Source organism: Penicillium pulvis (genome assembly GCF_028828015.1).
Source record: "Penicillium pulvis strain IBT 33274 chromosome Unknown contig_1_segment0_segment0, whole genome shotgun sequence".
Classification (NCBI taxonomy): domain Eukaryota; kingdom Fungi; phylum Ascomycota; class Eurotiomycetes; order Eurotiales; family Aspergillaceae; genus Penicillium; species Penicillium pulvis.
This window is the reverse complement of record NW_026643074.1, coordinates 2,038,866-2,054,731: the sequence shown is the minus strand read 5'-3', so window position 1 is coordinate 2,054,731 and position 15,866 is coordinate 2,038,866. Positions and strand designations below refer to the sequence as shown.

Genomic DNA, 15,866 nt, shown 5'->3' with positions numbered 1-15,866 from the left:
AACGGTCATATCAACACGTGTATCATGACTTGCTCTCTCAAAGGGTTTTCTTCTGGTCGGCGGAGTAGTGGCGGTCATCATCTCCCTCCACAGTCTTCAGAATGGCTTCCATCTCCTTGGCCTGGCGTTTCCATTCTTGATCACCCATCTTGGTCTCCCGTCGGAAGAGCTCCTCATTGGGTTTGCGGTAGCTACCACCCAGACGATCCCACAAGGTAGTGAACTGGCCGTAGTTATAGTTAAAGTAGAGGTGATGCATAGTGTGACAGGCGGCTCCGTTCACAACCGGGCTGTTGGCGACGTACTCGCCATCATGGATGAAGACGGTCCAGAGGTTGATGAAGCCAAAAAGAAAGACATAGGCCACTTTCTGCAGAGGGAAGAGGAAGGGGAAAACGTGGTACGGAACACTTTGGGACCAGCCGTCCAAGGGGTGGAAAGCGTGGGAGGCAAAAGGGCTCGGCATGATCCATTTGTGGTGCGGCTTGTGAAGGGTTTTGTAAACTCGCGGGTGGTGCAGGCCACGGTGGATCCAGTAGATAAAGAAATCGGTGAAGAAGATGAAGAATGGGAATTGCAGAATGCTGTAATACGGGAAGGGCTCCTCAGCAACGGTGTCATAGAGCTTGGCGTAGCCCCGGACTTCCAGAACAAAGAAAGGCGCAGTCAACAACGCCATTGGGGGCATGGCGCCCATGGCTTGCTTCATTTCCATGGAGATCTGGTTTCGCAAGAACTTGGGGTGCTTATAGGTGGTTTTGTCCCAGATGAAGATATATGAGAGCGTCGCAACAACGAAGTAGACGAGGAGACCAAAGATCCTAGGCTTGTGTTAACGGAGAGTCATAACAGGTGGCGTCAGGGGGTCGGCGCATACCAAGTGATCAAGAAGAAGCTGGTGAATTGGCGGTAGATGTTGTTCCGCGGCCACGCACTTAGGTAGGCATATTTGGAGGGTTCGAGATGAATCAACTGGGTTGCTGGCTCGTAGATAAAAGGTTCCGCTGCTCCGAACAAGGATAGGGAGCTGTTGGCGGCATTGACGAAGCCTGGGAAGGAGACGGAGGAGGCAATTGAGTTGGGGAGAAGAGTGGAATACATTCGATCACCAATAAAGGTGTCCCACAATTCTAGAATGATATCCATGATCGACTCACACCGGGGGTAGTAAGAAGAATGGGGGAGGAGGTAATTGGTGAAGAGAGAAATCTTTAAAAGGGAGAAGTGTACATTAAGTCCGAGGGGCGAATAATAAATTCTGCCCGCATCGTACCAGCGCGGAACGGCATCTGCCGCTGGGCCCCTTAATAATCTAACAAGATAAAGAACTTATAGGAAGTACGGAGTACGGAGTAGAGATAGTAACTAAAGTAACATTATGCCATATAAATAAGTTCGGATAACAAGTTCTAGTGAGGATGCTACTACAAAACGGCATGCCACTGTACAGAAGTGGTGGTAGTATGCAGAAGTCTTTACCCCTTTTTGGCTTCTGCAGGAACCGGGAGTTGATGCCATGGTACTAAGGCACTAAGGCACCAAGGCTACCAGTGGTTCCCCGTACTCAAAGACGCAGCTCTCGGTGTAAATCCAAGTCTTGTTCTGCAAACAGGGACGGGCTTCAGGTCATTGTTATATTTCCATATAGGAATATTGAAGAGTTGATTATATTTGTGAGTCAACTAGTGTGCTGAATTGGACTCTACTTAAGTCAATTTCATTTCAATTCATGTCAATTCAATTCCATCCGATGATGTATTTAGTTCCCGGCCAGACCCCGGTCTTTGCGCTCGCCTATTGCGTCGCTTCCAGCGCCAAACGGCAGTAGCCGCCCAATTCTGCCCCCAAACTTCAACCCAGCCTCTTCTCCCCTCTCTAACCACACCTTATCCATCCACGCCTCATCCACGAATACCCACCCGGGTCTTTCTTTGTTCTCCCCTGAACCAAATTCTTTTTCTTGGTTCCTCATTATTGCCGTGGCTAGCTGCGTGGTGTCGCTCACCAAGCAGCAATTGCCTAGTGATCGGCTTCGTGACCCTGTCCCCAGCTGCGATTCGTTGTCGCAAAAGCTGTCGCTGATCCGACGTTTCCCCTTCAGCTCCGAGTGTACCTCACGTTTAGATACCCGTTGAAATACCCGCTTTTAACACCACCAAATCACCATGTATAACGCTCATCGCGGGATGGTGCCCGCTCCCAACTCCCGTTTGACGGAGTTGTTGGATCAGCTGCGCCAGGAATTCGAGAGTCAATCTCGCAGCACCGGTGAATTTGAGCACCAGTGTATGTGTTCCATCTGCCATCTGCCATCTGCCATCTGCCACCTGCAATCTACCATCACCTATCCACCTGCCCCCTCTTCGACCTACGCTTTGCTTAGCTTCTGAAATGCGCAACGTTGGAGCGACCCCTTTCTCTTTAAAGTCGCTAGTCTGTCCATGGCTGCGACTTCTAGGTCACGAAATGCGCTGAATGGTTTTCTAACTGATAGATCATGCAGTTACCGGCCAACTCCAGGAGATGGAGATGATCCGTCAGAAGGTGTATCAACTGGAGCAAACCCAGGTCAAGATGAAGCAAGAGTGAGTGAGACCTTGTCTTTTTCCCCCCGCTCTTTATCGCTGTCCTGCACAAATTGGTCCTTGTACTGATTATTTGCTTCGTTTCATAGCTACGAAGCCGAGATCCGCATGCTGCGACATGAACTCGAGTCGCGCGGTGTCCAAACCGTCTCCCACATCGCACCTACGGCGCATACAGCCCCCCCGGGCCAGCCACCACAGGTCGGCCACGGCCCGAGCAACTTGTTTAGCGGTATTATGGCCAACGCCAACCAAGGAGGTAGTGGTCCCGGTCTTGCTCCTCCCCCCTCCCCAGGATCAGCAGCCTCCCCCGCATGCCCTTCAACAGCCTGTGGCGGCCGCCCAGCCTGGACAGCCCCTGCAGAGCTCCTTTGGAGGATATCCACCGGGCGCTGCTGTGACCGGTATGTGAGAGTTTTAAGGGAATTGACGCCGAGTTGCTGACCTATCTTTTCTTAATCTAACAGGCTATGGCGGCCCCCCACCGCCCCCCACCGCCTCTCCAGGTCCTGGCAAGACTCGCCGTGCAGCCCCCGGCCCGGCTACCCCCCAGCCGACTCAGCTCGCCTACCCTGACCCTCGTGCCTCTCCTCAGATTCGCCCGACCCCTCCGGGTACTCAGCCGACCGCCCCTGGTCGCCCGGATCGTCCAGGCAACATGTTGGCCAACTGGAACCCGGAGGACTTGCCTCCGTCGCAGAAGCGCGAAGGCACAGACTGGTATGCGGTGTTCAACCCTGAGGTTCAGCGTGTGCTGGATGTCGAACTGGTGCACCACCTTAGCCACGACAGTGTCGTCTGCTGTGTTCGGTTCAGCCGTGATGGCAAATACCTGGCGACAGGCTGCAACCGGTCTGCGCAAATTTTCGATGTGACCACTGGACAGAATGTGGCAACCCTGCAGGATGAGAACGTCGACAAGGATGGTGACCTTTACATCCGCAGCGTGTGCTTCAGTCCCGATGGAAAGTACCTGGCGACCGGTGCCGAGGACAAGCAAATTCGCGTAAGTAACCACCCCGGACTCCTATGGAACTGGATTGCGCCGGGAGCTCACGAGTTTACTGACAATACGAATGTTAGGTCTGGGATATTGCCTCCCGTACCATCAAGAATATCTTCACCGGTCACGAACAAGACATCTACTCGCTAGATTTCGCCGGCAATGGCCGCTATATCGCCTCGGGCAGTGGTGATAAGACCGTGCGTCTCTGGGACATCCTCGACGGCAAGCTCGTCTACACCCTCAGCATTGAGGATGGCGTCACCACGGTAGCTATGTCTCCCGACGGCCACTACGTGGCTGCGGGATCGCTGGACAAGAGCGTGCGGGTGTGGGACACCACCACTGGCTACCTGGTGGAGCGACTAGAGAACCCTGATGGACACAAGGACAGCGTATACTCAGTTGCCTTTGCACCCAATGGCCGCGACCTGGTCAGCGGCAGTTTGGATAAGACAATCAAGCTATGGGAATTGACTGTCCCGCGCGGCCTACATCCCCACAGTGGCGTCAAGGGCGGCAAGTGTGTGCGGACGTTTGAGGGCCATAAGGTTGGTGCCTTTTTACTTTCTATTTCACTTTTCTGCTTCTTTCCTTTTGCTTTTTTTCTTTTTGCTCTCCCTTTTTTTATATATATTTTTTTTTTCTCTTACCCGCTCTCCCCTGTCACTTGTCATTTCCCCACTAACCTTCTTCTAGGACTTCGTGCTTAGCGTGTGCCTGACGCCCGATGGCCAGTGGGTCATGAGTGGCTCTAAGGATCGTGGCGTTCAATTCTGGGACCCGGTCACTGGTAACGCCCAGATGATGTTGCAGGGCCACAAGAACTCCGGTGAGTGAGAATTGCATATCTTATCAATGCTTGTGTCATGACAATTCTAACTCTGAGTCTTCTCCGCGGGATGTAGTTATCTCCGTTGCCCCAGCCCCGACTGGCAACCTGTTCGCAACTGGCAGTGGAGACATGCGTGCACGGATCTGGAGGTAAGCCCTACTTCTCGATCTCCCCATGGAGCATCATGCTGACCTTTCTAGATACTCCAACTATACTGGACGGTAAAAGGGGGGATAGGGGATGTCTTGGCGCAATGTGACATCTTTCATTATGTTGTCTTATCTTTTACATTCGGACTCCTTTTTTTATTGCTTGGATTTTGGATTCCACTTGCAAGCCGGGTTGGGCTCTTCGAATTTGCCGGTGTCTTTGTTATTGTCCCCCCCCTTTTTTTCTGTGTTTTCATTGGAATAATGTCGCAAACAAAAATGCAAATATCTTTTACTGCAAAGAGTAACACCAGAACCAAGTGGATGGGTCTGTAGTACAATAGAACATGTCGAGTGCCGTGAGTGGATCCCCAGGTACGAGCAGGTCCGTGTGTTCTGACTGGTAAAGGAGTCTGTCGAGTTATCCTGTTTTTATTAATTTTATTCTCATTCTATTGATTGTGTTTTCTTTTCGCCTCTGAATCCCTGCAGGAACACTCGACGTGCAGGAAAGCGTAGAAGCAAAGGGGAAAAAGAAAAAGATAAAAAAAAAAAAAAAAACCATTGGAAGGGAACACGAGGAGAGGATCGACGATCTGGAGCTGAGAGATCGAATGAATTTCCCAGGCCATGGGCGGCTAGCTGGGATATTCGCTGGACGAAGATCGGACGCTATTGGCGACTATCGGACGGGCGCATCCGGATGCCCCAATCAGCAAAGGCTTACTCGTCGCCGATCCTTGGTCCACTTTGAAAGCCCGAAGGCCCGGGCCGCCCTCGAGGTGATTGATTTGTTTTTTCTCGTTCTGATGGATCGAGTATGGTGCATTCAAATCACACAAGTCCAGAGAAGGAAGAGTAGGAATCAGAAAGGCAGAAAGAGAGGGAGCGAGAGAGAGAAAGAGGAGACAAACATGGTGCAAAAGTCCAGTCATGTGTCGTGTGGAGTTGAGGATTAGTAGTCGCCAGTCGCGGCTGTCAACATTTATGCTACACCGAGTTTTTTTGGACTTGGATTTGATTTGATTACATTTCTTTTCCATTATTACACTAGTCCCTCGGTACGAAAGTCTCGCCAAATCAATATTAAATCAGATGCGTCCCATTATGCGGGCTTTCAGGTCTCCACGGATCCCTGGACGATCGACCATGCACGTCTAGCCTCGAACTACTCCCCCCCCCCCTTCTGAACGTCATATAACTGTGATCCACTAGTGGGCAATCATACAGATCTATGCACATATCCGGACTTATATAGATCAAACCCTGACCCGTGCTCGTTTCCTGGTCGACTTCTTATATCCTAGACCTTTCTTCTCTATTTTAACCTTCCAGGCAGAACCCAAATTACAAAAAGAAAAGAACTCCTTCAGGTGATTGTGACTGTTGAGGACACGCGTCAGAGTCCCAAAAGAAAGGGAACAAAAAAGAAAGAAAAAGGAAAACGCAAAGGCAACAAAGAAAAGACATGGAGACCCCCGAGCCAGTGTCGTCCTATGAGTTCTCGGGCCATGGCCATATGGGCCCTTATGCCCATCGACGGATGGACTCCCCCCTGTTCCCTTACTATGCCCATCATGCCACATCGGCACCATATTCCCTTCCATACCATGCTCCAACCTCGGGTCCGTACAACTTTGGCCATCTCACTCAGCCTACACACCCATATGGTCATTATTTCGGAGCCAGTCAGCCCCCACTCGCATCTCCGATTCGCCTGACCGAGCAACCACTGCATTCGCTTCCGGAGATTCGACCGGCAAAGAATGCCATCAATCAGACAGCCAAGGGAACCGATTCCCGGGGCCTTGGAGCCATGGCCGTGAAGAAGGGAGGCGCTAACTTCGAGTTCTCGACGGAAGTTGATGTCTTGATGAAAGCTATCCAGGCTAAACCGGACACCGGCTCATCCCCTGTACAACAACCGGGCCAGCAGATTCAGCAAGTCCAACAGGTTCAACAGATCTCTCAGATCCCACAGGCCCAGCAGTCCCTGCCACCACTGCAGCAGCTAGCATCGCCGGGTTACCCAGCCTACCCCATGTCGCCTCCGCGTTGCATTCTGAATAATGACGGCCAGTTGTCGCGTTCTGGCAAGAAACGCAAGTATACCTGCACCTTGCCGAACTGTGGCAAGAGTTTTGCGCAGAAGACACACCTGGATATCCATACGCGAGCGCATACAGGCGATAAGCCCTTTGTGAGTAGAGGGATTCTCGATATTAGAGGGGTCATTTCAGCTGATGCAGTGCAGATATGCAAGGAGCCTTCATGTGGACAACGATTCTCGCAGCTGGGTAACCTAAAGGTGAGTCCTGCGACCCCTCGTCCCAGAATTAGAGAGCCTGACCTGACTAAATGCATTCTACTAGACCCATGAACGCCGCCACACGGGTGAGAAACCCTACTCCTGTGATATCTGCCATAAAAGGTTCGCTCAGCGGGGCAATGTTCGGGCCCACAAGACAACCCATCTCCAGAACAAGCCATTCACCTGCCTACTGGACGACTGCGGCAAGAAATTTACGCAACTTGGGAACCTGAAGGTAAGAGATCCATCAACTCATGGGTCCAACTTCCGGTTCAACAGGCTCACATCCTTCTCCTTGATCTAGTCCCACCAGAATAAGTTCCATGCATCTACCCTCCGCTCATTAACGATGCGATTCTCCCAAATCGGCGACCAGGCATCCGTCAATCCGCAAGATCGTGAACTATGGGAGTACTTCGCTTCCCTCTACAAGAATAGCAACAAGGGCATCAAAGGCCGAGGCAAGGACCGGCGGATCCTAACCACCAAGCGGTCCATGACCGGCGACTCGATGCACCGCATGCTATCCATGGAATCGGACGAAGACCCTTCGCAGATGCGCCGAGGCAGCTATGAAGATACTCTGTCCATGTACACGGGCGGGTCCAGCAGTGATGGAGACGAGCCTGGTCCATATTTGATGAACCGGCGGTAGATTCTATACTTTCCTCGGGTTCTTTTTTGTTCATTTTGGGGTTGTCTTTTTCTTTTCTCTTATTTTCTCTCTCCCTCTTTTCATGCGAGAATGAATGGCGCGATTCGGATCCTTTGATCTGGATCTATATACCCGGGGTTTTTCTTGGAGGGCTTGGTATGGTTTCATGGGGTTTCTTCTGTTCATTTCCGTGTTCAAGATTTATATGATTTATGAGTGTTGTATTTTCTCTGTATTCTATCTGAGCGCTATGTACACGAAGCACAGTTTAACAAGGTTTCGGGGAGAGCCGCGATTTCGAAGGTTTATTCTTATTGTTTAGATCATCATTCTGATGTCTATCATGTATCTAGAACTAGATCCTCATTTTAGAAAGTTACTAGCCCGAGCTCGTCTGTTTTTACCGCTTCTAGTCAACGGATTATTTAGTGTTTACCTTGACAGCTGCCTAACCACGCTACTATCACACGAGGTGGAGCATTGGGCAGGTCGAGTTCCAAGTGTCGAATTCAACTAGTTCAGAGGTGCGTGCACAACGTGCCATCAATAAGAATCTTAGCTAATCCCTTGAAAGATTATCTTTATGATAGATCTCTTACGGTATATGGCATGCATCAGAAGTAAATAGATCTATATGATTTCTTTTGCTGCAGTGGAATGGGTTGGGAGCACAAACTTGTGTACAACCTGTTCATGTAGGACAGGAGATTAAGATCTTCTCCTTTGTTCCCCACATGGGTTCGTGCAGTGACACTCGATCATAAAAAGCAAAAAAAAAAAAAAAGAGATCAACAGGAATGTGGGAAATATAATAGAATAAGTGAAATAAAAAAAAATTGTAATTGTGACAGGCTAGGAGTGCTCCATCGTGACAGACCCACTTCTCTCTTGCATCCTGTACCCCTGTCATACCCGAGGACACACTATTGCCCATCTGCATCAGTAATCTTAATGTCCCCATCATTTCCATCATCGGCCTGCATGGGGGCTACTGTGCCCACCGGAGTGGCGTTTGCTAGAGAATCCATGATGAAGGCTTCTTCCACGGCAACCTTACGTCTGAACACACGAAGCCAGCGACGACCCCATTGGCGGATAATAGCATCTTCAGGCAGATCGCCGCTACCATCCCCACGCTCCATCAGCTCGTCGTTGCTACCTGCAGCCACTGACACAATCGAGTCCTCAATGAACTTGAATAGCGTCTGCATCTCACTCCGCTCACGGGACAGTGTCTCCTCGAGCACACTCAGCTGTGGTTCGTATAAGCCGGGTTGAGTACGAGCCACGACGATCTGGCGCATGCGATTGGTAACCTTGCCGACGGTAGCGGAGATCATTTCAAAGATGTGCGCCTTGGCTAGCACCGTCCCGGCCTTCAGGGACTCCGAAAGTGCCCATTCAAGGACGGAATAGGGAGTGATGATGGTGTAGTTGAGGAGTTTGTCGATGATGTTGATGGCGATACCGGGCTGATCAGCCCAGTACTCCATCACGGAGGCAATGATCTGGCATCGGGCCCGCTGCGATACCGGTCCGATGGCCAGTAGACGCTCCTTGTTCCGTTCGATGCACGAGAGGACGTGAGAGAGGGATTTGGATCCCACAAAACAGATGGAGGTCATCAAGGCATCCGTTGAAGGGACCTTGGGGTCCTCCACTCCCAAACTTTGCGCCTGTTCCTCGATCGCTGTAATCAGTGGCTCAATTTCCTCGTCCCCGGCTTTCTTCCGAATGAGTTGCATAATCTCCTGTCCTTCTTTGGAGTAAGGGGTCACTATCATTTCATGGTCAGTGTCAGGGTCTCTGTGTGCAACCGTCCTTCAAAAGAGAATAAGGAAAAAGGGTTCACTAACGTTCGGAAAGATATTTGAACTCAGGGGTGTCCTTCTCCTTCTCCTCGGTGATCAAAGGGAGGTAGGGCTCCAGCAAAGTGCCCTTAATACGCTGTGCAAAGCTGAGTCGAATCTCCTTGTCCAAAGCACCATTAATGAAGGCCAGCTTGGGATGAATGGCAGGAAGGTCAAGATCATCAACCCTGGTACTAGGTTAGCATTCACCATTATCCACGAGTTTAAAATCCACTACTTACCACTCGCTCCATTTCCATGTGAAACCGAAGTTGCTCAGATGGTGGGCAAACCAATCAAGGAACCGGTTGCTCAGTTCCAGATCCATAGTCTCGAGGTTGTTGTACAGGAATCGAATAGCACGACCCAAGCTAGGCGCAATGGCGGCAGGGCCAATCTTGCAGCATTCAGTCAAGAGAGCATGGTAATAAACGAGTTTGTGCTCAGGGGTGGGAAGCTGATACAGCTGGGAAAACACGGCATCCACCGCAACGTCCTCTGGCTTCCACGACTGTCCCTGGCCCGCAAGATCACGCATTCGGTCAAAGGGAGTGGCACGCTTGACGAAGGTGTCCGGGGTAAAGTAACAATCCACGTCAATTAAATACTTGGCTGTAGCCACGCGATTGAAGTCGAGAAGATTGATGGTATCCACCAACGCATCTCTCAAGAGCAACGACGTGACATCCGAAGGTGGAGGCACAGTATCGATTTCTTGGTTGGCAAACACTGAGATGTAAACCTCGGGGAAGAGAGGACGGGCACCATTCTGGACAGGGTTAGGGACATTGATCTGTGGGAAAGAGACCTTGTTGACTGGTTCGAAAAACTTTTGACCAAGATCCTGCTCATCCTGCTCAATTTCCTGGACGCCCTTCCAGGGACGGGGGAGGCACTTCAACTCCCAGCCCCGGCTAGCCTCGCCTTGTAATTGACTTTGAAGAAGACTGATCACACTGGGCCCAGCGGCTTCCTTGTTCTCCTCGGGGCTGAACGTATTTACCAGGTCCACCAATGCGTGCGGCGTAGACGCAATAATGTCTGTTTTCTCAAGAAGTCCCATGGCCTGAGTCTCGAAACCCGTGGCAGGGGAGGACATCACATAGGGAATAGTGAACTGGATGACTTTGACAAGCTCCAGACCGAGCAACTGTACCCAATTGTTAGTTTCGAGTGATTCACCTAGGAACAGAGCCCACTTACGTCTTCCGAAGATGCCGTTTGGAGATCAACCGCACGGGCGAATAGCTCTTCCAGCAGCGGGAAGATACCATCCCCCTCAAAGAGAGGTTGCAAGCCTCCCAAAAAGCGAAGGACAAGCTTCACCTCTCGCCATGACCCCGAATCAATGTGTTTCTGCAGAATCTCGCCTGCTTTTTTCAGCACCTCTGCGCCCAATTCAGCCTTGAGATTGTAGGCAACCAGAGTTATTGCCGCCACGAATGGGATTTTCATCGGTTGCTCCTGGACGCTGCATTGAGGTGGTGAGGTCAGTCCAGTGTCACGGGTTTCTGAGTAGTGGTGTAGGTAGGCACACGTACAGGTCCAAGGAAATGTTAACAAAGGTGTCGCGCAGCTCCTCATCATCAAAGTTTTCCGCGACCGACTTTGCGATTCCAATAATATCATCTTCCACTTTCCGGGCAGCCTATTCAATGGGCCCTGCGCATCAGTATCCAAGTTCCATAGTTCTCGTAGGCAGAAAGCACGCAATGCAAGGGCAGTGGGTTCATACGGATTCGGCGATGGTCAGCAGCTGGCGGCGGACCTGGACAAACAAAGGCTCTTCATATCTGCGTCTTTGAGGGCGGCGATCAAAATCATCATCATCTGCCAACTTGTCAGTGAACGTCACAGGGAAGCTTGATCATGTCGCTCACCTCTGTAGCGGCGCTTGCGCCCACCACCACCACCACCCCGGGGGCCATGATTCCGGCGCTCGTAATCAGCCATAACGTGCAAGGTCTTGAATGGACAATGGGTTTCGAGAGAGAAGAATGGTGATCAGACGACCCGGAGCTCCTAGTAAATGCAAATGGCAGCTCGGAAGTGGGGAAAATCCGACCCGAGCGACCATCCAAACAAACCAAGTCAAACTAAGAACTGCCGACCAAGTGATATGGGAGACGATAGTCTCGCTAAGTCTTCATCTGCAAGGAAACTACAATATTCAATCGGGTCTATTATCATTCTTCCAAATTGATCAGTCTACAGTGGTTTCCTTTTACTTCTTGCTTCCATGAGCTCTCCAGTGCAGCTAGCCATGTCCCCAAGTTATACAAAGTCATATATGGTGATTCATTACCTCGAAAGGTTGCTATGGTTAGATAAACACGTCAACTGGTCTGAGGAGTAATCAATGCTTCATGGTCGGACACTTATATCAAAATGCTAACAAAGAATGCCTTTCTTACATGACCGAATGCGAACAGGGGATCACTCTGCGATACAACGGCACATCTCTACGGGCCGCATAGAACAAGGAGCCCATCCAATTCGGATCTGGAAAGTGTAGCTTCATCACCGGTCAGGGGAGGAGTCACAAAGAAGCCGAGCCAAGCTTCAAGAAGCCTGGCAATGACATTTGCAAAAGAGAAACGTAGGATCAAAAACATGACACAGCAAGGGAAGGAAAGAAAAAGGGAAAGAGGAAAAAAGGGAGGACGAAATAGAACGAAAAAAACGGGGTTTCTAGCGCTGCAAAGTCGAAGGAATTGCGTGGTAAATTGGGGGGACCACGGTCCCGGGTAAAATTGAACGAAAAGCCTCCGAAACCCACGGTGATGCATATCGAATGTCCCGGGATCAGGGCTTTCTGCATGGGGATTTGCTTTCCCTCTCCCCGAATGAAGCTATGCAGTCTTCAATCCCGGCAGACTTGCACAGAAAGGGTATCACTTTTTCCTCCCAAGTGTCGCAGACACAAAAAAAATAAGAACTCCAGGCCATGACCTTACCACCATTGCGTGACAATCATCAGCCTCCCATGCCCCTCCCCTAATGAATCAGATCCAGTTTTCTGCTTAGCCATGAAAAAGGACGTTTTCCACTTTTCCCATCGCTCCCCCACCACAAAACTCCCTGACAGATGTTGCAGTCCTGTCATTGGCCCGCTGGTTCAATAAGTAGGTATGGAAACTCAGCAAAGCCTATGCTCTCTCAAGTGAAGAGCGCCACTCGAAACATGATGGTACTCGGTCGATAGGTCCTCGAGAATCTCTCACACGCTGTGCACAAAGCACTACGAACAGACATGTCTCTCGTTGAGGTATCTATCCCCTCAGTCGAGATGAGCCATCATCTCCTCCTTGGAAAGGGGCTTGAAGTTGTTGATATCAAGGCCGCGCGCTTCCAGGGCCGGACGAGCATGAGGAGGGACGATTTGTTCATTCAGTTCGGGCGCGATCGAAAGTTCTGGATATAGGTTAGCAAAAGAGAGGGCCAGTTAGGTCATTAGTCATGGAACTTACCATGCCGCGAGAAATCGAAGAGAACTGGCAAGTCTTTGGCCGGGTTGTTGTGATGGCGCGAATCGGGGAAGCGCGTGGCCGGATCCCGGAGTTCGTCAAAGAAGGGGTGGCACATGGCCTCGATGGCCGACAAGCGCTCGGTGGGAGTGTACTCCAGAAGTGCCGAAATCAGGTCGATAGCCTCCGGGGGAGCTTTCCGGAATACCTAGAGTTGGGTAATCAGCACCTGAAACGTTGGGCTGTTGGGAGTGATAGTTACCTTATTGAAGGGATGCGGCTTGATTTGAGGAAATTTGTGCTCCATGTAATTGGGATTCATGGTCCGGATCTGCTCGCGGGTGGGAGTGCCAAGAACCTTGATGATTTCCACCAGCTGGTCAATTCCCGATTCACCAGGGAAGAGGGGTTGTCCCAGCATCAACTCTGCCATAACACAACCAGTCGACCATACGTCTAAATAGGGAGATAAAAAGGAATATAAGTCATGGGCTCAGGATGGTTGAAGGTAAAATCGAATCATGGAGAAGGAAACGCACCGATCTTGGTTGTGTAGTTGGTCGCACCGAAGATCAACTCCGGCGCCCGGTAGTAACGAGAGCAGATGTAGGAGACGTTGGGTTCGTTTTCAATCAGAATCTTGGCAGATCCGAAATCGCACAGCTTCAGGATACCAGTGTTAGGGTCCAGCAGGAGGTTCTGGGGCTTGATGTCGCGATGACAGATTCCTTGGGAGTGGATGTAGGCCAGCGACCGGAACAGCTGGTAGATGTAGAGCTTGACCTCGAGCATGGGCATAGTGGTCTTGAGTTTGTTGAAGTAGCGCGAGGCACGGTACACGGTTTCGGGGACATACTCCAGAACCAGGTTGAGGTACACTTCATCTTTCTACAATGGAGGGGGGGAAAGGTCAGTGAGAGCACCGGGCGGGAGGGCGATTTCATCACCTACTCGGTCACCGTTAGAGTAGTAAAAGGCCTTCAGCTCGACGATATTAGGATGGCGCACAATCCTCATAATTTGGAGCTCACGATTCTACAAGATCATCAGTATCTTTCTGGCAGCCATTTTTTCCGGTTAAATCCGCCCTTACCTTGAACCGCTTGTCCTGGAGGACTCTCTTAATGGCAGCATCCTCGCCGCTGGGGGCCATCTTGGTCTGGAAAACCACACCAAAGGATCCATTGCCCACGATCTTGCACTGAGTGTACGAGATCTCCTTGTGCTCGCCAGTAAGGCCATCTTGGACCTTTTCACGAATAACCTCTGTAGCGGGGAGAGAAGAGCGAGCGTTAGTTGGAGGGGGGACGAGTTCCAACGCAATTGAGGGAAGACTTACCACCCATGCGCAAACTTGGGAATAACCCAGGCCGACTCTGTGACATGGCGGGGAGTGCTATGGAGGAAGAGGAAAGGAACCCGTTTTGGGCGTGGTAATCGGTGGAGTCAAGCTGGGAGGGGAGGGAGGGGGTGGGCGGAAGGTCCGAACGGGGCGAGATGAGAAGAATAGGTGGTCGAATGCCAAGAATGCAGGAAAGAGGGAAAGGAAATCCCAAAAAGGTGGAATGAATTGGTGTGTAGGAAGAAGGGAGGGACCAATAACGTCGAATTGAGGAAAATCCAAAGGGTTAGATTGGGAGTAAGAAAATTGGGTAAATTGGGTATTGGGGGTGTTAAGGTGTTAAGGATTCAGGGCGACTTCGGAAAAGGTGACGTTGACGCTTGGAAAGTTCAAAGGAAACAACGTTGAGGGCCACAGAGGGGGAGGAAAAAAAACCAGGAAAAGTAAAAAAATAATAGGAAAAATTAGGGAATTTTTTCAAGGTGATTATTTCCAACAAAAAGGAATTTTCCCCCTAATAAAGGAAAGAAAGAAAAGGTGCTGGAGAAGAGAAAAGAGAGGGGGCGGGAGAGTCCAATGTGCAATACCAGCGCCATTTGACTAGGAATCCCTATAACTAGTTGAGATCTATAGGGCTTAGATAGAATGGGAGAGCTTTTTTTGTTTTTTTGTTTTTATTTTTTGGTTTGTTTATTATATTATTAACATGATGATAAATTGATATATTCCTACAGAGAATGAAATTCCCTCTCTCTTCGTCTCTTTCTCCGCCTTGGATGCATGTCGATTGTGATTTGGATCCATTTATTACTGGAATTACCGAATAACCAATACAGCACCAATCTTACGGGAATGATCTCATCGACAATACGGATAATTTGGGTTACCCGGTAATGATACACATCCGACTCCAGGGCGCATCTTTCAAAGTGGATATAAGTTTGCTTCATGACAGCCCAAAGTCCAGAACATGTACACTCTTCGAGCTCTCTGTCGCTCTTCTTTCTCCCTTCTATTTTGGGGGGACTTTGCTTGAAAAGGTCACGTTGAACGGAGATACTGATGTTCCGCGAGTCCCGTGTCGGCTGACCAGCCGTGATTTTCCCAGGAACGACGCTGATTGGCTGTACGAGGTACGACCTCGTGACCATCATGTCATCGAGTCCAGCTGACTACTGCATACAGGTGCGAAGAGGCGAGAATAGAAAGAAATCCAGAAAGAGCTTGGGCCAAGTGGAGCTTAGACAACTTGTTAGTCTCAACTAGTTAAAGTTCTATGTATACCTGGGTTCACGATCATCTGATAGATTTCCATACATGAGGGGAGTGGGTACTTCCTTAATACCTACAGTAGAATGACCTACATGCTTTTCACACTGTGTTTACTAAAGGTCTCCCCTTTTGCACGAGAGTGATACATATATTACTTTTTCGGTCGATCTAGTTTCAAAGCTTGAGCCATGCCATGCGAGATACGGCACGAACGGGACCCGGCAGCTCAACACCGAACTGTCGATCCCCGACTTATTCGAGTATTCCAGCGTGCAGGGATTCCTCTTGGCATGTGAGATAGAAAGGCTCATCCAGCCGACGTCCGGCTCCGAATGATTGGGATCCCGGCCGGGGATGAGAAAATTCAAACCAAAGTCAAACCCCTCTTATGCCTCAT

At 50.3% G+C, this 15,866-nt stretch overlaps 5 protein-coding genes across 5 annotated transcripts; 2 read left to right on the top strand and 3 right to left on the bottom strand.

Annotated features, from left to right (window-relative positions):
* Positions 1 to 37: 37 nt before the first annotated feature.
* N7503_003722 (sterol desaturase family protein) lies at positions 38 to 1,146 on the bottom strand (the record flags this gene model as incomplete). The annotated part of the gene is made up of 2 exons (XM_057063269.1): positions 38 to 821; positions 878 to 1,146. The coding sequence occupies 2 exons, from the start codon at positions 1,144 to 1,146 to the stop codon at positions 38 to 40; spliced, it is 1,053 nt and encodes a 350-aa protein (XP_056924184.1).
* Positions 1,147 to 2,165: 1,019 nt separating this feature from the next.
* Positions 2,166 to 4,648, top strand: rcoA (uncharacterized protein; the record flags this gene model as incomplete). The annotated part of the gene is made up of 8 exons (XM_057063268.1): positions 2,166 to 2,286; positions 2,504 to 2,585; positions 2,675 to 2,844; positions 3,053 to 3,591; positions 3,669 to 4,139; positions 4,288 to 4,420; positions 4,497 to 4,572; positions 4,624 to 4,648. 8 exons carry the CDS (start codon positions 2,166 to 2,168, stop codon positions 4,646 to 4,648), a joined length of 1,617 nt encoding a protein of 538 aa, XP_056924183.1.
* Positions 4,649 to 6,040: 1,392 nt separating this feature from the next.
* N7503_003720 (C2H2-type zinc finger protein) lies at positions 6,041 to 7,538 on the top strand (the record flags this gene model as incomplete). Its single annotated transcript, XM_057063267.1, has 4 exons — positions 6,041 to 6,772; positions 6,827 to 6,880; positions 6,945 to 7,118; positions 7,188 to 7,538. 4 exons carry the CDS (start codon positions 6,041 to 6,043, stop codon positions 7,536 to 7,538), a joined length of 1,311 nt encoding a protein of 436 aa, XP_056924182.1.
* A 923-nt stretch (positions 7,539 to 8,461) lies between these two features.
* Positions 8,462 to 11,341, bottom strand: N7503_003719 (NCBP1 family protein; the record flags this gene model as incomplete). Its single annotated transcript, XM_057063266.1, has 7 exons — positions 8,462 to 9,315; positions 9,395 to 9,576; positions 9,631 to 10,538; positions 10,592 to 10,859; positions 10,930 to 11,036; positions 11,124 to 11,218; positions 11,269 to 11,341. 7 exons carry the CDS (start codon positions 11,339 to 11,341, stop codon positions 8,462 to 8,464), a joined length of 2,487 nt encoding a protein of 828 aa, XP_056924181.1.
* Positions 11,342 to 12,668: 1,327 nt separating this feature from the next.
* N7503_003718 (GSK family serine/threonine-protein kinase) lies at positions 12,669 to 14,240 on the bottom strand (the record flags this gene model as incomplete). The annotated part of the gene is made up of 7 exons (XM_057063265.1): positions 12,669 to 12,802; positions 12,859 to 13,063; positions 13,118 to 13,311; positions 13,395 to 13,743; positions 13,807 to 13,890; positions 13,949 to 14,121; positions 14,195 to 14,240. 7 exons carry the CDS (start codon positions 14,238 to 14,240, stop codon positions 12,669 to 12,671), a joined length of 1,185 nt encoding a protein of 394 aa, XP_056924180.1.
* Positions 14,241 to 15,866: the final 1,626 nt, after the last annotated feature.